Source organism: Scleropages formosus, chromosome 14, assembly GCF_900964775.1.
Source record: "Scleropages formosus chromosome 14, fSclFor1.1, whole genome shotgun sequence".
Lineage (NCBI taxonomy): Eukaryota > Metazoa > Chordata > Actinopteri > Osteoglossiformes > Osteoglossidae > Scleropages > Scleropages formosus.
The window spans coordinates 27300832-27318484 of NC_041819.1; the positions used below are offsets into that span (position 1 = coordinate 27300832).

The window sequence follows — 17653 nt, forward strand, 5'->3', positions numbered from 1 at the left end:
GACAAGAAAAGTGAGACTGAAGCGCTATAGTGCTATACAGGAAAAAGTCATTACTTGTTGAATGATGAATATATTAATAAATGAAATTTACTGTAATCAACTGCTATGAATAGTTGCTCAGCACAGCTTGGCAGATTTAAAAGCCCATAGAAAACTTCACACTGGCAAAATTAACACACACAGTTTCTGAACCGCTTGTCCCTTATGGGGTCACGGGGAACCGGAGACTACCCGGCAACACAGGGCATAAGGCCGGAGGGGACACACCCAGGACGGGACGCCAGTCCGTCGCAAGGCACCCCAAGCGGGACTTGAACCCCAGACCCACCAGAGAGCAGGACTGCGGTCCAACCCACTGCACCACCGCATCCCCGAAATTAATACTTAACATCTAAATATGTTTGCAGAAATGAACACACATTCATCCAACCAAAATGAGTCACACGCTGGTGGTCCGACAGTGGGACGCAGTGATTCACCAACAGAGACCAATGAGAAGGAAGGAGAAAAAGAGACGGATAAAAAGCAGGAGAGCAGAGTATCAGGTACTGAGATGGTGTCATTGTTCAGGTGGGGTACAGGCCAGTGAGACAATGTTCGACATGATTGTTCTTATTTTCTTTGCTCACATGATGAGGAATATTCAGACTAACAGTTTCATCCGGAAATAATCAGAGATTCTACGTACAACTCTGAAAAACCCCAAAGCATTTATTACTTCAGTTAACAGAGTAGTTTTGATTTAATTTTTTGCCTGATGGTTCCTCTTCAAGTCCTTCCTGATTTTTATCAAAACAAAGTGCACAGTACAGTGTTAGTTCTGCATCACAATGTCTGCGTGACACTGACAAATAGCAGGAGTAATAAACACATCACATACATATACAGAACTGTGCACACATCTTAGGCACTTGGATATTTCACAGAAATATTTCTTTTAGTGAGGGGGTGTGGTGGCGCAGTGGGTTGGACCACAGTCCTGCTTTCCAGTGGGTCTAGGGTTCGAGTCCCACTTGGGGTGCCTTGCGATGGACTGGCGTCCCATCCTGGGTGTGTCCCCCTCCCCCTCCGGCCTTACGCCCTGTGTTGCCGGGTAGGCTCCGGTTCCCCGTGACCCTGTATGGGATGAGCGGTTCTGAAAGTGTGTGTGTGTGTGTGTGTGTGTGTGTGTGTGTGTGTGTGTGTGTGTGTGTGTGTGTGTGTGTGTGTGTGTGTGTTTCTTTTAGTCTGTTATTTAATGTCTTCTGCATTAGTGTCAATGGGAAAGAACATATTTTAGATTTCCAAGCATTCCTTTTGCAAAAAGTTACAGTATTACAGTAAGGGTTTTGTATGTTAAAGAAACAAAGTACACACACGCACACAGAAATCACCTGCAGCCTCGATGTGCAACACGGTCTTCTGAGAAAATCACCGGTTGGACACGGAACTCTATGAAACACACAACCGTCTCATAGTTAAATTTTCATAGTGACTGTGATGTGTTTTTTTTTTTTTTTACATTATTGTCCAGCCTTAGGAAAACAGAGTGAGTGTGATGAATCGATTTGACACTGGCCATGTGACACTGTCAGTGTTCACACTAAGAGTTTCATTCCGAGAGAATCACAGGTTGGACCTGCAATTTAAAACCTCAGATGCTTTTATGAATTAAATTATCATGCTGGTTACATTGTTAAATTAAGAGTTAGTCTTGATAAAGATTTTTTCGTACCCAAACACAGGTGAGTCCAGCACAAATCAAAAGACGGCTGAGACGGAAAATCTGGATCAGAACGACACACAGACAGGGACTGATGTGACACAAAGTGCTGGAGAGACAGATGGCGAAACACAGTCAGAACGCAGAGATACAGGTACTGTGATGATGTCACTGAATTGATGGGAACTGGTGTGAATTAAATTTAATCAAACATGAATGATGGGCTGAATTATTATGAATTTAAAGTTGTTCACATAAAGCAGTGTTTTGGTAACAACTCGTTTGGTAACCTGTGTTTGCATGGGTTTCCTGTGGGTGCTCTGGTTTCCTCTCACAATCCAAAGACATGCAGTGCAGGTGGACTGGTGTTGCTAAAGTGTCCTGTGTGTGTGTGTGTGTGTGTGTGTGGTTATCCTGGAATGGACTGGTGTTCCATCCAGGCTTCACCCCCTCAGCCTTATCCCCAATGCTTCAGGGATAGGCTCAGGATCACCAGGACCCTGCTCAGGACCAGCAGTAACTGGAACCGGGTGGATTAACGTCTTGGTCCTTCAGGATGTTCAGAATCAGCTATGAGATCCAGGAGACAAACACACATGCCAGCACAGTTAATTCACAATAATAATAATTTCTACTTTTAATTACAGTTTATTTTCTTTGTGTCACCACTGAACAGTGTGTTACTGTAGCTGTATAAACTGGAGAAATGTCTGTATCTGCAGAAGAACAGTCTTACATATTTAATATACTGGCCTTAAAAAGAGATGTTAATATTTTACCAGATTAAATCACAACCAAATAATTACTTTCTCAGAATAAAAAAAAAATTACTAAATAATTGCTTTTTCAAAGTAAACACCACTATATTTCTCAGGTATGTAGGTAAAGTTATTTGTAGGACTTTGAGTTTAACCTGTGTGTCTGTGTCTCACAAACTCTTTACTCCACAGCAGATCCACAGCATCAGGGGACAGAGGGAGGGGAGGAGAGCTGTGACCCTCAGTGCAGAACGGAGGGACAAGGAGGAGGTGGACAAAGGGGGACCGACAGGCAGGTGGACAATGAGGAGCAACGAGGAGTGTTGGGAAGGACAGATGAGACAGAGGGCGATCACTGACCACAGCACACAGTGACATGTCGGACAAAATTTCATAGACACACACACACACACACAGGAAAGCATATACAGAGGTACATAGGACACCGCTGATAGTGCAGTGGTTAGAGCTGCTGCTTTTGGACCTGAAAGTTGCAGGCTTGAGTTTTGCCCTCAGATGTCATACCCTTGATCAAGGTACTTACCCTGTATTACTCCAATAAAATTACCCAGCTCTGTAAATGGCAAAGTAGCACTTTACATCACTTTGGAGAAAAGTGTTCGCTAAACAATTGATCACTCAAAGTTTTATTTGTCAAATGCAAGAAAATACAGTGTACAGCAGTGGTTGCTGGCAATGAAATATGTTTTCTGCAAGCTCATGGGGGGGGTGTGAGTAACAAAATACAGTAAGGATACAGTGAATAATACGTTAAAAACAGATCCCAAAATAGAACACAAAAGGAACTGAGTAACACTAATAACTATTAAAAGTATTTAATGGAAAGCAGAGGAGCTGCTGAATTCGGATCCTGCTTGACTTTTCAGGAGTCTAAGAACCTGGAGGTAGAAGCTACTCTGAAGTCTGTGTGATTTTCATTTGATACACTGGTAACGTTTGCACGCTGTGTGTGTGAGAGACAGTCAGGACTCTATGCATCTTACCACAGTTAAACGGTACCGTCCAAAGTGAGCAGCTGAGACACTGAAGAACTGCTGAAGGTGCAGAGTCCTGCTGTAACTGTAATATTTCAGCGTAATTTTGTGAAACACTGTATTTATGTACTTGTTTTTTTTGTCTGTGCTGTAATTGTAATTTGTGTTGATTTGTATTTAATCTCAGTGTAAATGTAATTTGCACTGTGTTTATAGTCACTACAATGTTTATTGTACTGCAGCTGAGCCTTTGTTTTGTTCTGCTCATTTCCCACCGAGGTCTTATCATGCTTGTGACTCCATAACGATGGTAAATTATGGTAAATACTTGTCTTATACTGACGTATAATAATAAACATATACAACAAACATTTTGCGTGACTGTACAGTTCCGTGCAAATCAAATCTAAGTCAACAAGTGAACAGTTTTTCCCTTATTTTCTCCCTCTTTTTTTGTGTAATATAATAGTGATAATAATAATGCAATTACTGGAATGAGCACAAAACATCACTAGGGGTCATTCCTAAGGCCTGTGGATCATTGAGGTTCTGATCAGTAGGACGGACTGCTGTCTCGTCCACAACCACCGACACCGACACCGACACCTGTACGGCCAACGCGGACAGAGCGCTCCCACGCATGCGCACTCGCACTCGCACTCGCACACCTCTTACGTCACACGCATCATCCCGGCGCAGCGCTGGGGTACAGAACACAGTGATAATGCAGTAATTCAGAAGTGTAACTAAGAGGGACTAACAGAATAAACACAAAGGTAGCAACAACAACAACGTACAGTAACGTTTAAATAAATAATACCGAACGCCGGTATACAATAATAACAATAATAAAAACCGAGTCGGGCCGCGGACACGACCCCACCCACCCACTCACCCACCCACCCACTGTCACGCAGTCAGTGTGTCCTTCACTTTACCTGCGACAGGACTTTTCCAGGGAAAAAACACAGTAAATGAAATGTATTGATAATCGCGATGCCACACACGTGACGTGTAGAAGTACATGATTAGTGACGCGTCGCATATTCGTACAGCTTTTTGACAGACAGGTGGAGAAGAAGCGCAGCCGCGGACTGTTGTTTGTCAGTCCGGTTAGAGACGGAATTCATGACGGAATCAAGAAATTCCTGCTGGATCCACATGATGATGATGATGATGAACTCGGAGAGAAAACGGAACCGAACACAACAATCGGCCCGGGTCATCATGAAATGATCAACTCAAGTCATTCTCATCATTGTCACACATGAAATCATGGTACTGAACTTAGTCGTTTTAAACTATATATATAGATGTAGGATTATTTCAATGAATAAAACAAGTCAAGCGCGCTGCCGCTGCGCTGGTGACTCATCATCATCAATTAATTATTATTAAGAGCTCATGATCGCGGTACGAACTGCTTTGTAAGTTTGTTTCACTTTCGTTTTGCTTCCCGGGAAACGATCCGATCGGGATCATGGAGGGAAAAGTGTGGAAATTCCTTCTCCTGCTTCTTCTCACTAAACACACATTTGGTGAGTGTGTTTTTTCGCTTATTCTTGATTCTTATTGGTGTGATGGATGGGTGTGTTTCCATATGAATGCTGCTGAAACGCAGGTAAAATCAGTGTAAAACACTGTAATGCGCAGGAGGAAGGCCAATGACACGGACTTTACGTCATTAAACCGAATTATTACAGGTAAACGGACAAATTCTGTGCCTCTAAAACAACTGGAGTCTCTTTCTTTGTTGCATGATGTCTATAGTGGAATTAAATTATTACCGCGGTGATTTACTGTGATATCTGCTGTGTGTGAGATCTGTGTCGCTGTGACGTTACTGTATTAATACATTTTACAGACACTCTTCTCCAGCCCTGAAGTGTACAGCTGATGTAAATTACTGTGTCTTCACTGCATTTCAATAATCATGTCCGTGTCGCTACTCAGTTTTTACTACATTGATTGACTGTGAAGCTGTCAGTAACACAGGAAAGAGCTGCTCATTCATTGTGTCTCTCATATGAATATTAATACTTCCTCGGTCACTTTGTGCTTCTGTACAGCCCAGGCAAATACTGTATAACCCTCAGATATGAAAATATACCTGATGCAAGTCATCCAGCAGTGTAGAGGCCCACGCTACTCAGCGACGTCCCCTAGGGAAGAACGGGGTTGAACTGTATAGTGTGTGTTGGTGTGTGGAAGATGTAGATCAGTTGTATTTTTTGAAGCCAGGAGGGGATCTTTTTTTGAGCTTTGAATGTTTGTTACTGGAGAGAGACTTTGTGTGACTGTATTGTGACAATGTATTTCGTGAAAAGATCTCTTAGTTAGTTTTGCTGATCCACCGTAAAAAATGTAGTTGTTTTTAAATTTGGTTAGTTGTTAATTAGGGGGTGCGGTGGCGCAGTGGGTTTGACCGAGTGCTGCTCTCCTGTGGGTCTGGGGTTTGAGTCCCGCTTGGGGTGCCTTGCGGCGGACTGGCGTCCCGTCCTGGGTGTGTCCCCTCCCCCTCCGGCCTTACGCCCTGTGTTACCGGGTAGGCTCCGGTTCCCCGCTACCCTATATGGGACAAGCGGTTCTGAAAATGTGTGTGTGTGTGTGTTTTTAACTGTGTGTAATATTAATAACTTTATTCTAATAAAGTTAAAAACAAAAAGCAAAACTGTAAATAGTTCTTGTGAACAAGAGACTTTTGGGAAATATAAATAATTTTGCAACCGTGGAGGGGACTGTGAGGGACTCAAATGGGAGAAACACCTGTGTGGTGATGTTTTTGTACCAGTAGTCAGACTGTAAATAAATTGTAGCTCAGCACTGGGTGTGGTGGTCCCAACCCTCAGAGTTATCATGCCGTTGCTCTGGCGCTGTTGTAGACATTGCAAAAAAACAAAAAAAACAAACATATTGTATTGTACAGCTTCTGAATAAGTGGCCTAACTGGGTAACTAAAATAGTCCATCTTATATAAAACATATTGTATCTGAGAGCAGGCAAAGTCCTATAGCTACAGTTATGATTTTGGAAGCTCACCCACTTTGTCCACTAACATCTCAGTCTGAGATACACCCTGAATTTATTGCCTTTCATTTACCTGATGTGTTTCGCCAAAGCAACTTAACAGTTTTAAGATCCCTGCAACCTTTTACACGGCTGGGTAAACTTCATGCAGCAGTTCAGGGTAAGTACTTTGCTTAACAAAGCTCAACTTTGCTCAGGTACTACAACAGCAGGTTAGATTAGAACCAGCAACCTTTGGACCCAACCACAGAAGCCCAACCCACTACACTATCAGCGTATGTCATGTATCACACATCTGCCAAACCGGTGGGCGGACTCTCTGTGGACAGCAGGGTCCTTCGGGGTTGTGGTCAGTGCCGTGGAGTCGGACTTCACCGCACTTTTTGCCAGCACATATTACACAAGTTGGGGCATATAGAAGTGATAGGGAGCACATCTTTTTAAAACACATAATGCAGTGACCCACTTGGGCCGTTCTTACCAAGGGGGGAATGTGTGTAAGTGACTGATCCCTGCGTTCTTCGTCTCTGGATTCTGAACACAGTGAAAACAGTCAAACTCTGCTCCTACTGAGCTGGACTGAAACCGACACCCAAGCAAACAGCTCAGGAGCACTGGGGCACCAGCATCACCTGCTGTGCCACCGTGCCTCTGGGCATGAGCTGCACAAACGATGAAGGAGCACATTGCATAGGTGATCCCCCCACCATAAAACTTGGGTAACATTGTTTTCTATGAGCTGCCATTTGCTTGAGCAGCACAAAGAGTACAAGTTACCATAGTACTTTACAGTTCTCACCTGCTGTGTCTTTAACCAAGAATCAGTTGGTTATTACTTTGACACATCTTCCTCTGCTGTTTTACTTTTACTTCCTGCTTTTTGACTTCACCTGTCAAATATGTTCATGTCATTCTCAGACTTTTACATGTATTCATTTATCAGACACTTTTCTCCAAAGCAACATAAATCCATCCATTGTCTAGAGCCGCTTGTCCCAAGGAGGGTCACAGTGAGCTGGAGCCTGAGCTGGCAACGCGAGGCGTGAGGACACGCTCAGGACAATCGCAAGGCATCCCAAGCAGGGCTCGAGCCCCGGACCTGCCACACAGCAGGCACCGGTCAAACCCGCTGCGCTACCGCACCCCCCCAGCAATGTGCACCTCATAGAAAATACAATGTATTCGTTACATTAAGAGAAAGAGACACTTAGATGCAGACCCATGATTCTTAAGTACAGTTAGTTGCTTTCCACCATATGAACCAGTTGTTCATCACATGAGTAGCTGCATAAAACTTGATCAGAATATCAACGATTTCTGATCACCTTCCTAGTAATTTTTTTTTAGATGTATATAAACATGACTTTTGTTCATATTTTATTTTTTAACTAGTTTGTCCCTGAATGTCGCAATGCACGTGTGTGCTGCAGAAACATCTCAAAGTACGAAACAGACTGTTTCAAAGTCTGAGAGAGAAAAAGAGGATGTGTCGCAGGTTCCGACCCCACAGCCGATTTCCCTCTGTCCTTTAGCCACAGACTGGGAAATATACCCCAAAATATGAAAGTGGGATGCGGTACCGTCACCATGTGATCATTAGCTGACCAATCGAGATTCAGTTTGGACTGTTACAGTCTGAGAAACGCTGTTCCTCCTTGCCCTGATTGAAGTGGTCAGTCAGCGTTCTGTCCACTCAGTCAAACCCTGACCGGCTCGGTGGGGACAATCCTGCCACTCCAGCACTGCTCCCCTCTGTGCACCAGTTCATTCACTGATGTAAAGTCCAGTACAACCAGTGTTGTTACCTTCAGTCCAGTCAGTGTTGTTAAACTGACTCACACACCCACCTGATCACTGACCGAGTCCCTCTAGATGGACCTCATTCTCACCCCTTGTACCCGCAGTCTGACTATTGTGGCCGTAGCTGAGGGTGAAGATGTTGACTGTGATGCAGGTGTAAACTGTGCCTGAGGACTCAGCTCAGTGTCTTCAGTGCTGCAGCTGGGAGAAAATTCAATCTGTGGATCAATGACAAACACTAAAATTCACAATTTTCCTCCTGGATCTGAAGGTGGATCATCCAGCACTTGTTTGTAGACTTGCCTCTAGTATTTATACGATGTTCAATACTTAGAGCACACTCTGCAGTGCCCTTTTTTAAAGATGGGAACGATACTTGACCCACCAGCCCCACCCCCACCCCACACTCCACCAGGTAGGTGGTGACTCCAAAAGGTACTTCCTCTTCATCTTTTGTGGTCATGACCAACAGGACTGTGCTGGTGTCCAGCCTCCAGGCAGTCACTGTGAACAGCGAATACGTTCCACCATGTTCAAGACATCCGCTGTCATGGAGCTCAGTCCATTCAGTGGTGTACACTGTATTTTACACCTCACTGGTGTTCACTGACGTGCTGAGACTCTTTCACCGATCACTGTGGACAAGAGCTTCACTCATCTAATCAAATCAACATTTAATCTGATTGTGTGTTAAGAACAACTTTATGTGCTCCTGAAAGAACCTCTGATATCTGCAGGTCAGCATGTGATGTACAGCAGACGAAACGGAGAGGTCACACTGACTCCAGTGGTTAACGGAACTTTTGAGGAGATCCTCTGGAAGTGGAACGGTGACAAAGCCGTTGAGTTTGCTCCTGATGAAGGACTAACAGAGTACAGGAAATTCAAAGGGCGAACGACACTGAACACTCAAACGGGAAAATTAACGATCAGAAACCTACAGAAAACAGATTCTGGAAGGTACAAGGCCGAGGTGCTGGTGGGCGGGACCCTTCAGTACTCTGTGTTCGATGTGACGGTCCTTGGTGAGTCTGCTGATCACTGTCCAGTTGTGGAAGGAGGGGTGCAGATCATGGGAGGAGTCTGGGTTCCATTAATGTATCATATAGTGTGTTATACTGTTACACTTTTTAACACTTCAAACCAAAACAGTTTCTCTGAACACCACGTTTCATTAAGGCCATTATATACATATTTATGCATAGTTCTGGGGCTTAAAATGTTTCACTTCCATCTCTGCTGCCAGACTGTTACTCTGTGAGGTTGAGCACCTTTCTAATTATGGTTCGGCCTTTGTACAGTGTTTACTACTGCGCCCCCTGGTGTGTGACTCTCTTCACCTGTGTGTATCCTGTGTAGACGCTGTGACCCGACCAACTGTGCAGTGTGAGCAGAGGGATTCTGTAGGGATTCTACGCTGTCACAGCGAAGGAGAGATGGGAAAGTATCGGTGGGAGGGGCCTAATGATTTATTAAGGAACTGGACCGATCAGCCAATAGAGCTACAGGTCAGCAGCTCTGACTCCGCATACACCTGTGTGGTGAAGAACCCTGTGAGTGAGGAGAGCAGTGAGGCCTTTCCTGCTGAACGCTGCTTTAAAGGTGAGCAGAGATCCAGCTGCAGCCAGATGTTTGACTCGGAGTCCTAGAGACACACTCTTCTGAGTGTTTCCACATGTGCGGTAAGAGGTGACACAGCAACACTTTTCCTCTCTTTCTTTTCTAGAACGTTCTGCTGTCGGTGCTCTTATTGCTGTCGTCACTGTTACTGCTGCTGTTGGTTTGATCGCTGGGGCTTACTGTGTTTACCGCAGAAGAGCAACAGGTACCTTCCTTTCACACCATGTTATAGTGTATTTGGGTCTAAATAAACATGTTTAGGGGTAATTAGCCAAGTGTTTTGCTCTGTGGTCTCCATGTGCTGAATTGGAACAGTGTTGCGTCGTCACCTTTTACCATCTCTGCTTTATGTGGCCCAGCTTTTGCTGACCAGGAGGAAGGGAGGAAGCTACCGGAGCGCATGGGGCCTCTGTGCCAGCGGGGGGTGGAAACGTATTTGGGAACCAGGTCAGAAACGTGAATACATTCACAGCTGATCGGGAGGAGGGTCCTGGGGCTGGACGCCATGTGGGGAGTTCAGGAGATCTGGGCTGTCTGTGTCTACACTCCTGTGGAGGCCTCGTCCCACACGAGTCCTTTAGAAGAGCAGGTCCCCTTTAGTGTCACAAATATACACTTAATTCTCGGAGGGAACTTCAGCATCTTCTTACACAACATGGGACTTAAATATTGTAAAAGTTTTATCTGGATGTTTAATGTCATTGATGGTTTTAAGGCAGAAGCTGGTGGAACAAAGTGTGGCCGTGTTACCTGTGTGATCTGACAGCACTGTAGGGGTTAAAGTCCTGGGTGAAAAGACAGAAACTGGTCTGATCTCAGCGCAGACCCTAAGTGGGACTCATTTTGGTATTCCATGGGGTAAACTGAGCTCTGATCCGTATCAAGAAAACATATATAAAATAATGAGGAATCATTCTAAGTTTAGAAAGAAAACAACCAGAAATTACATGTGGAATCTTAAATCACCGGTGTTGGAATTGATCTTTTTTGGCACTCCAGAAATGAGGCACAGCAAGCTCAGAAAGTCGGTTTATTACACTTCTCACCAGGTGTTCTCCATCGTGGATTCACACATCTACACATCTCTGCGGTGTCCTTTTGTACTATTCAACCTGTATTACCTCCTCGTACCAGAGACAAAGGCCTCCCAAGGTCTTCTTCTTCTTCAGCCATTCCCAGTACAGTGTAATTTTACCAGTGGCAAAAACACTGTTCTAGAAACTTCTACAGCAGGTCATATTACACACACGAATGAAACACATACAGAGGTGAAAATTATGTGATGAAAATGTGAATATAATAATAAGATAAAAGAGAAGTAAATGTAAAAGTAATGAATTCTGGAATTCTGTACATTTGGTGTCTGAAAGAATTGTGTCTTTGTGTGACATTTTAAGATAAAAGCCAGTTTTAATGTGGAACTTATTAATTTCAACATTAAATATTCAATATTCGATAAAGATATTTTGGAAAAAAATCACAAGTTGGAAATGCATTTTGTTCAGGTCTGAAAGTGAAATATACATAATGAATTATGTTTTTAAAAAATGTTTTAAGATGCTGCTGTTCCTCTGTCCTCGCAGACCAACATGTAAAAGATGAAAAATTGATGGATGAGGAATCAGCTCCACTGAAGACTAATGAAGGTAATTTGGTATTATCGGAAACCAATGGCTATGGTGGGATTTTCATGGGTCATGTTACTATCAATACCCTAAGAGTCAACTAGAGCAAGGATGGAAGATAATTCATGGGTGGATATAATGGTTTCAGACCTTGGCGTGAACTTGACCACGAGCAGGGGGAGAGGCACGAACATAACCACGTATTTACGGTTGGAGGAAAATGACTTCAGTGAGAGGCTTAAGAATACATCAAGGCAAGAAGAAATGCTTGGGGGAATGAAGGCAGGGACCCCACATTGATCACCACAGCCTACAGAGCGGTTCAAATAAGTCGGGTGAAGTTCAGTGGGAGGTTTCACGCCAAAGTCCACAGGACATCAACACCTCTGTCTTAGACGAGACAAGACCAAGCACGGATACACAAGGCAGCATCGATCATGGGGAGGACGTGGGGCAGTCGATATTTAGGCAGGTATGGAAGGAAAGGTGTCGAGAGCAAAACCTAAGATAAGATGGCCAGGTGCAGACAAATGCAAGGAGTGGACCCCCATTAACGACAATTTAAGAGAGATTTTAGATGGTTGGAAGGGTACGGCTGAAGGTAAGATTAACCAGTTAGGTGAGAACGTTTATGATTATGGAATGATGAGATTTGGGGTGTATCAGGGGAAGAGTAAATGAGTGCAGGTTATGCCGAGGTCAAGACGGTAGGTAGAAATTGAGGGACTGATTTGAGAAAAAAGGCAGTTAAAAGGACTTTGGAAATGAGCAAATGAGGAGGGGAAGAGAAGTATTAACAATCTGCAGGAAGAATTGAAAGGTAGGTTTTTGTGCTGAGGAGAGCAGAGAGGCTTAGGTGAAGGGGGAAGAAGAAAGCAGGCTAGAGTAGTGGTTTTTAAGAACTTGTTTAAATTTGTGAAGTTGTTGCTTAAGCAGGAGAAGTCCGGTTGTTTAAATGCTGGAAAGCAGGAGCTGGAGAGTTACCTGCAGGAAATGCACACCGATGGAGAGAGAGGGAGAGTTTTTGAAGTGCCTGCAGATATTCCTTCACTAGAGGAGATTGTGGTGCAAATGGATGAGTCCCCCGAGGTTGAAAGAGGTGCAAGAGGCGGTGCGTTGCATCTGCACCGGGACCTAATAAGGTTCCTTATTGGGTTTACAAAGGTGCCCCGGGTTCTTAAAGTATTTGTGGAGGCAGATGGTGGTTGTATGCAGGAAGGATATTATTCTGAAGGAGTGGCGGAGAGCGGGAGGGGTATTTATACCCAAGGAGACGGTTGGTGCAGAGATAGGGCAAATCAGGCCTTCTTAATATTGAGGGAAAGAAAGTTTCTAGTGTAGTGGTGCAGAGGTTGCCTACATATTTGTTAGCAAACAATTTAATTGATACATCTGTGCGCAAAGCAGAAATTGTGGGATTTTCAGGATGCTTAGAAGACTGCACTATGATCTGGCATCAGATTAAGGTAGGTACCTTAAATACCTGAAATACCTTCACGTGGTATTTTTGGACTTGGCAAATGCTTTTGGTTCAGAGCCACATGATCTCTTGTGGACGGAATTAGATTTTTTTAAAAGTCCCAGAGTGCATTGCAAGACTGTTTAAGGTGTGTTTTGAGGACATTCAGTTTTATTTTTGCACCAAACAATACACCGCATCCTGGCAGTGGCTGGGGATTGGCATAATGGCTGGATGCACAATCTCACCATCGGCTTTTACCATGGCCATGGAGGTGGTAATAAGATCTTCGAAATGGATGGTTTGAGGTATGAAGTTGAAGAAAGGCACCCGCCCCCCACCAATTACAGCATATATGGACAACATGACCATGCTTCCTAGTACTGTTCTGTGTACCCGTCGCTTACTAGGAAAGCTAAATGACAATCTTAAGTTAGCCAGGTTGAAAGCGAAACCTAGTAAGTGTAAGAATTTGTCAATTGTTAAGGGTTAGTTATTGCCGGAGAACTTTCAGAGTGATGGAGAAAGGATTCTGTTGGTGATTGAAAAGCCAATTAAGAGCTTGGGTAAATGGTATGATTCTTCTTTAAGTGACAGGGAACAGGTAAAAGGACGTAGACAGGATGTTCTGCAGGCATTTAAAACGACTGATAAGTCCTTTTTACTTGGGATGCTGAAGATTTGGTGTCTACAGTTTGATATATTGCCTCATATTAGGTGGCCACTTGTCATGGTCGCCAAGGTGCAACAGACTCAGGGGCGGCTGCACAAGCTCGCCAAATGCGGCAGGCAGGAGGTCTTCAATGAGCAAACGTCGTTTGTTGGAGGATCCGAAAGTCGAGGTCAGGAGACAGGCGAGAGTCAAGGGGCCAGGGAAGCACAGAGATGGGGTAGGCAAACATGGAAACAGGGAAAGCAAGGTAACCGTAGGAAGCGCTGGGCATGGAAGCAGCAGTGTGCTCTAAGAGGTTCTGTGACTGGAGTTGGCTGGGTGCTGTGCTTTTATGCTCCTGTGCCCTGATCTGCTACAGGTGCGACCGCTCCATGCGAGAGCGTGACACCTCTGACTGTGTACAAGGTCTCTATATCAGAGATGGAAAGATTAGATGGATGTTCCTCATTATTTGAGTGGTGTGGCACTGTATGGAAAGGGGGTCCTGGAGTTGCCACTGACTAGTGTGGTAGAAGAATTAAAGTATGTCAAGGTTGGCTTGGAACTGACGTTGTCAGGCACAAGGGACACAGTGGTGAGATCTGCACCTATAAGATTAAAAGCAGGACGTAAGTGGAATCCGCAGGAAGCGGTGGCACATGGCCAGAGAGCGCTGGAACACAGAGATGTGGTTGGCCAGGTGCAGGTGGGTAGGGCGGGGCTCGGCACAGGTGATCTGATAAAGTTATGGAGTAAAGCTAAGTTGCTTGTTTGGCTTGTTTGTTGGAAGCAGAATGAATTGCGGCTAACGCTCTCCTGCGATGCAGGAAAAATAACACAATTTCTTTTGTGCTGGAGGGGAAGAGCATTGCGTGTCAAGCGTGTGGGCGCAGTGGTTTGGGTTCTAAATGGGGTGAAGCGCAAGATTGGAAGTTAGTTGCTGATGTAGGAAAACAGCTGCAGATGCCGCAGTGCGTTGCAGTTACGGCTCTGAGACCCGATTTTGTACTGTACTCCGAGGACGCACAAGTAGTGTACTTCAACGAGTTAACAGCACCTTTCGAAGATGCAATGGAAGACACCTTTGAGAGGAAGAAGTTGAAGTATGCTGATTTGGCTGCTGAGGTGAGGGAGCAAGGCTGGCAGTGCGTTCTTAGACCAGTGGAAGTAGGTGCAAGAGGGTTTGTTGCAAAATCAATCACGTCACTGTTGTTGGCCTTTGCTTTTAGATTTGGTCCTTGAAGGCAGCGGTTAACAACTTGTCTGAGGTAACGGAAAGATCCACCCATTGGTTGTGGCTTAGGAGGCAGCAGAATGTTTGGGGGAAGCAGACCTAAGCTTGGGGGTATTTGCTTACGTGAATGGTGATTGTTAGGTCTTGTTGTCACCTCCATATGCTTAATGTGGTGTGTTGGTTGTGTGGTAGTTGGAGGGCGGTTAACAAGTGGTTGGAATTGGAGGCTTTTGGCAGGTTGAGTCGCCAGGACTGTGCCTCAAGCATGGAGGGGGGTGGGTCTGGGATGCCAAATCTTGCCTTTGAGCCTACTGGAGGTGTCGTGGGCTCAGCTCAATGAAACATCAACGAAGAAAGGTGTCCACTTGACAACCCCAACGAAGTGCTCGCGGTGATCCCTGGTGAGGAGGGTAGTGCCCATCCATAATGTGTGCTCGTTTGAAGGTGGATGGAGATATTCTGCAGAGGTGTGGGTGGTATACAGGTGTTGAGAAGGAAATCAGTACTGGTGGCATGGTTGGTTTGTGTCCAGCCCCCATAATTTTAGCACAAGGGTTTTAACATCTTTTCCTGTGTGTAATTGTATGGTGAAGATACTGGGTTTGTTTAGCTCTTCTGTTCTTGTATTAATATATCTTTCTTCCCACTGTTCTGTAAATGTCTGGATTGTATTTTCATTTAATGTGCCGCAGGGGTGATTCCAGGATTTTTTAAGTGAGGTGGCATGGGGGGTGGGGGAACCAAGAACCAGTCTGGGTAGGTCCATGGACAGGTTGGGGTTGGAGGCACCTCAGCTAATCTAAGTAGCAACGTAATAATCCAATAGCGTTGAGCTCTGTCAGATTGACAGTACTCTGGTCAAATGGCATTGGGGGGACCGGGGGGGGGCGGTGTCACCCCATGTCACCCCTTGAGACACACCCCTAAACTGCACCGTAAGTACAGTTATTCTATTAAATTCAGAACAAAGTTTCATACATTATGTATTTTAATAATAAAACTGAGCTCAAGTCTGAGGGTCAGTATTCAGTTTGTAGGCTGAAAATTAACTAACTTACAAAATTTCAGAAATTGTCATATTTCTTAAGTGACACTTTTCCCTTCAATTAATGTGTTTACAGAAATAAATACAGGTTCATGGAGCAAAAACACATTAGAGGATGACAGTAAGACAGTGAGACACCTTAATTCACCAGCAGAGACTCTTGAAAAGGATGGAGTAAAAGTGAAAGAGAATAAGTCGAAACAGAAGGACAACAGTAAGAGTTTGGAGCAGAATGAGCAAAAACTAAGAGATAATGAGAAGGAAAGTGAAAAAGTGATGGATTTGAAAATGAAGCAGGAGAACCAAGTATCAGGTACTGTGATGATGTCATTTCATTATTATTAATGAACAATTGTCTTTTTACATTATTGTACTGAGAGAGTCAAAGTGAGTGCAATGAATCAATTTGAAGGGTACAGTAAAGATCTCTAATACATTTTAAATTCTACAAAATAAAGACTTAAAATGTGTGTTTACAGACACAAACACTGAGATGTGCAGTCAAGATAAATCGACGGTGGGATCCATTAATACAACAACAGGGGCTAAAGAGAATGAAGCCACAAAAATGACGGATGTGGATAAAACGGAGAGAAAAGGATCAGCAGGTACTGTGATGATGTCATTGTATTATTATTAATGAACAATTGTTGTGACATTGTGTCCCTAAGTGCTATACAAGAAAATGTGAGTACTTGTTTAAATGATGAATATATTAATAAATGAAATTTAGTGTAATAAACTGCTATGAATGGGTGCTCAGCACAGCTCAGGAGATTTAAAAGTCCATGGAAAACTTCACTTGCAAAATTAATACTTAACATATAAATGTGTTTGCAGAAATGAACACAGATTCATCCAACCGAAATGATTCACACGTTGATGGTCAGACAGTGGGACGCAGTGACAAACAGAAAGAGAAACAGGAAAAGGGAGCAGAAGATCCTAAAAAGGAGTCAGTGAGGAAGAGAGAAGGATCAGCAGGTACTGTGATGATGTCACTGCTCAGGTGGGATGGAGATCATTCACACAAAGTTCTCTCAGGCCATGTGACGCTGTCAGTGTTCACACTAAGAGTTTCATTCCGAGAGAATCACAGACTGGACCTGCAATTTAAAACCTCAAATGCTTTTAAAAATAAAATTATCATGCTGGTTACACTGTTAAATTTAGAGTTAGTCTTGATAAAGATGTTTTCGTACCCGAACACAGGTGAGTCCAGCACAAATCAAAAGACGGCTGAGACGGAAAATCTGGATCAGAACGACACACAGACAGGGACTGATGTGACACAAAGTGCTGGAGAGACAGATGGCGAAACACAGTCAGAACGCAGAGATACAGGTACTGTGATGATGTCACTGAATTGATGGGAACTGGTGTGAATTAAATTTAATCAAACATGAATGATGGGCTGAATTATTATGAATTTAAAGTTGTTCACATAAAGCAGTGTTTTGGTAACAACTCGTTTGGTAACCTGTGTTTGCATGGGTTTCCTGTGGGTGCTCTGGTTTCCTCTCACAATCCAAAGACATGCAGTGCAGGTGGACTGGTGTTGCTAAAGTGTCCTGTGTGTGTGTGTGTGTGTGTGTGTGTGTGTGTGTGTGTGTGTGTGTGTGTGTGTGTGTGTGGTTATCCTGGAATGGACTGGTGTTCCATCCAGGCTTCACCCTCTCAGCCTTATGCCCAATGCTTCAGGGATAGGCTCAGGATCACCAGGACCACATACAGAG

At 44.1% G+C, this 17653-nt stretch overlaps 1 protein-coding gene across 1 annotated transcript; it reads left to right on the plus strand.

Moving 5' to 3' along the window:
* The first annotated feature begins 382 nt into the window (after positions 1-382).
* LOC114912199 (titin homolog) lies at positions 383-17653 on the plus strand. Its single transcript, XM_029257937.1, has 8 exons — positions 383-545; positions 1725-1856; positions 11486-11548; positions 15994-16230; positions 16397-16525; positions 16758-16901; positions 17130-17261; positions 17584-17653. The coding sequence occupies exons 1-8, from the start codon at positions 398-400 to the stop codon at positions 17622-17624; spliced, it is 1026 nt and encodes a 341-aa protein (XP_029113770.1). The 5' UTR covers positions 383-397; the 3' UTR covers positions 17625-17653.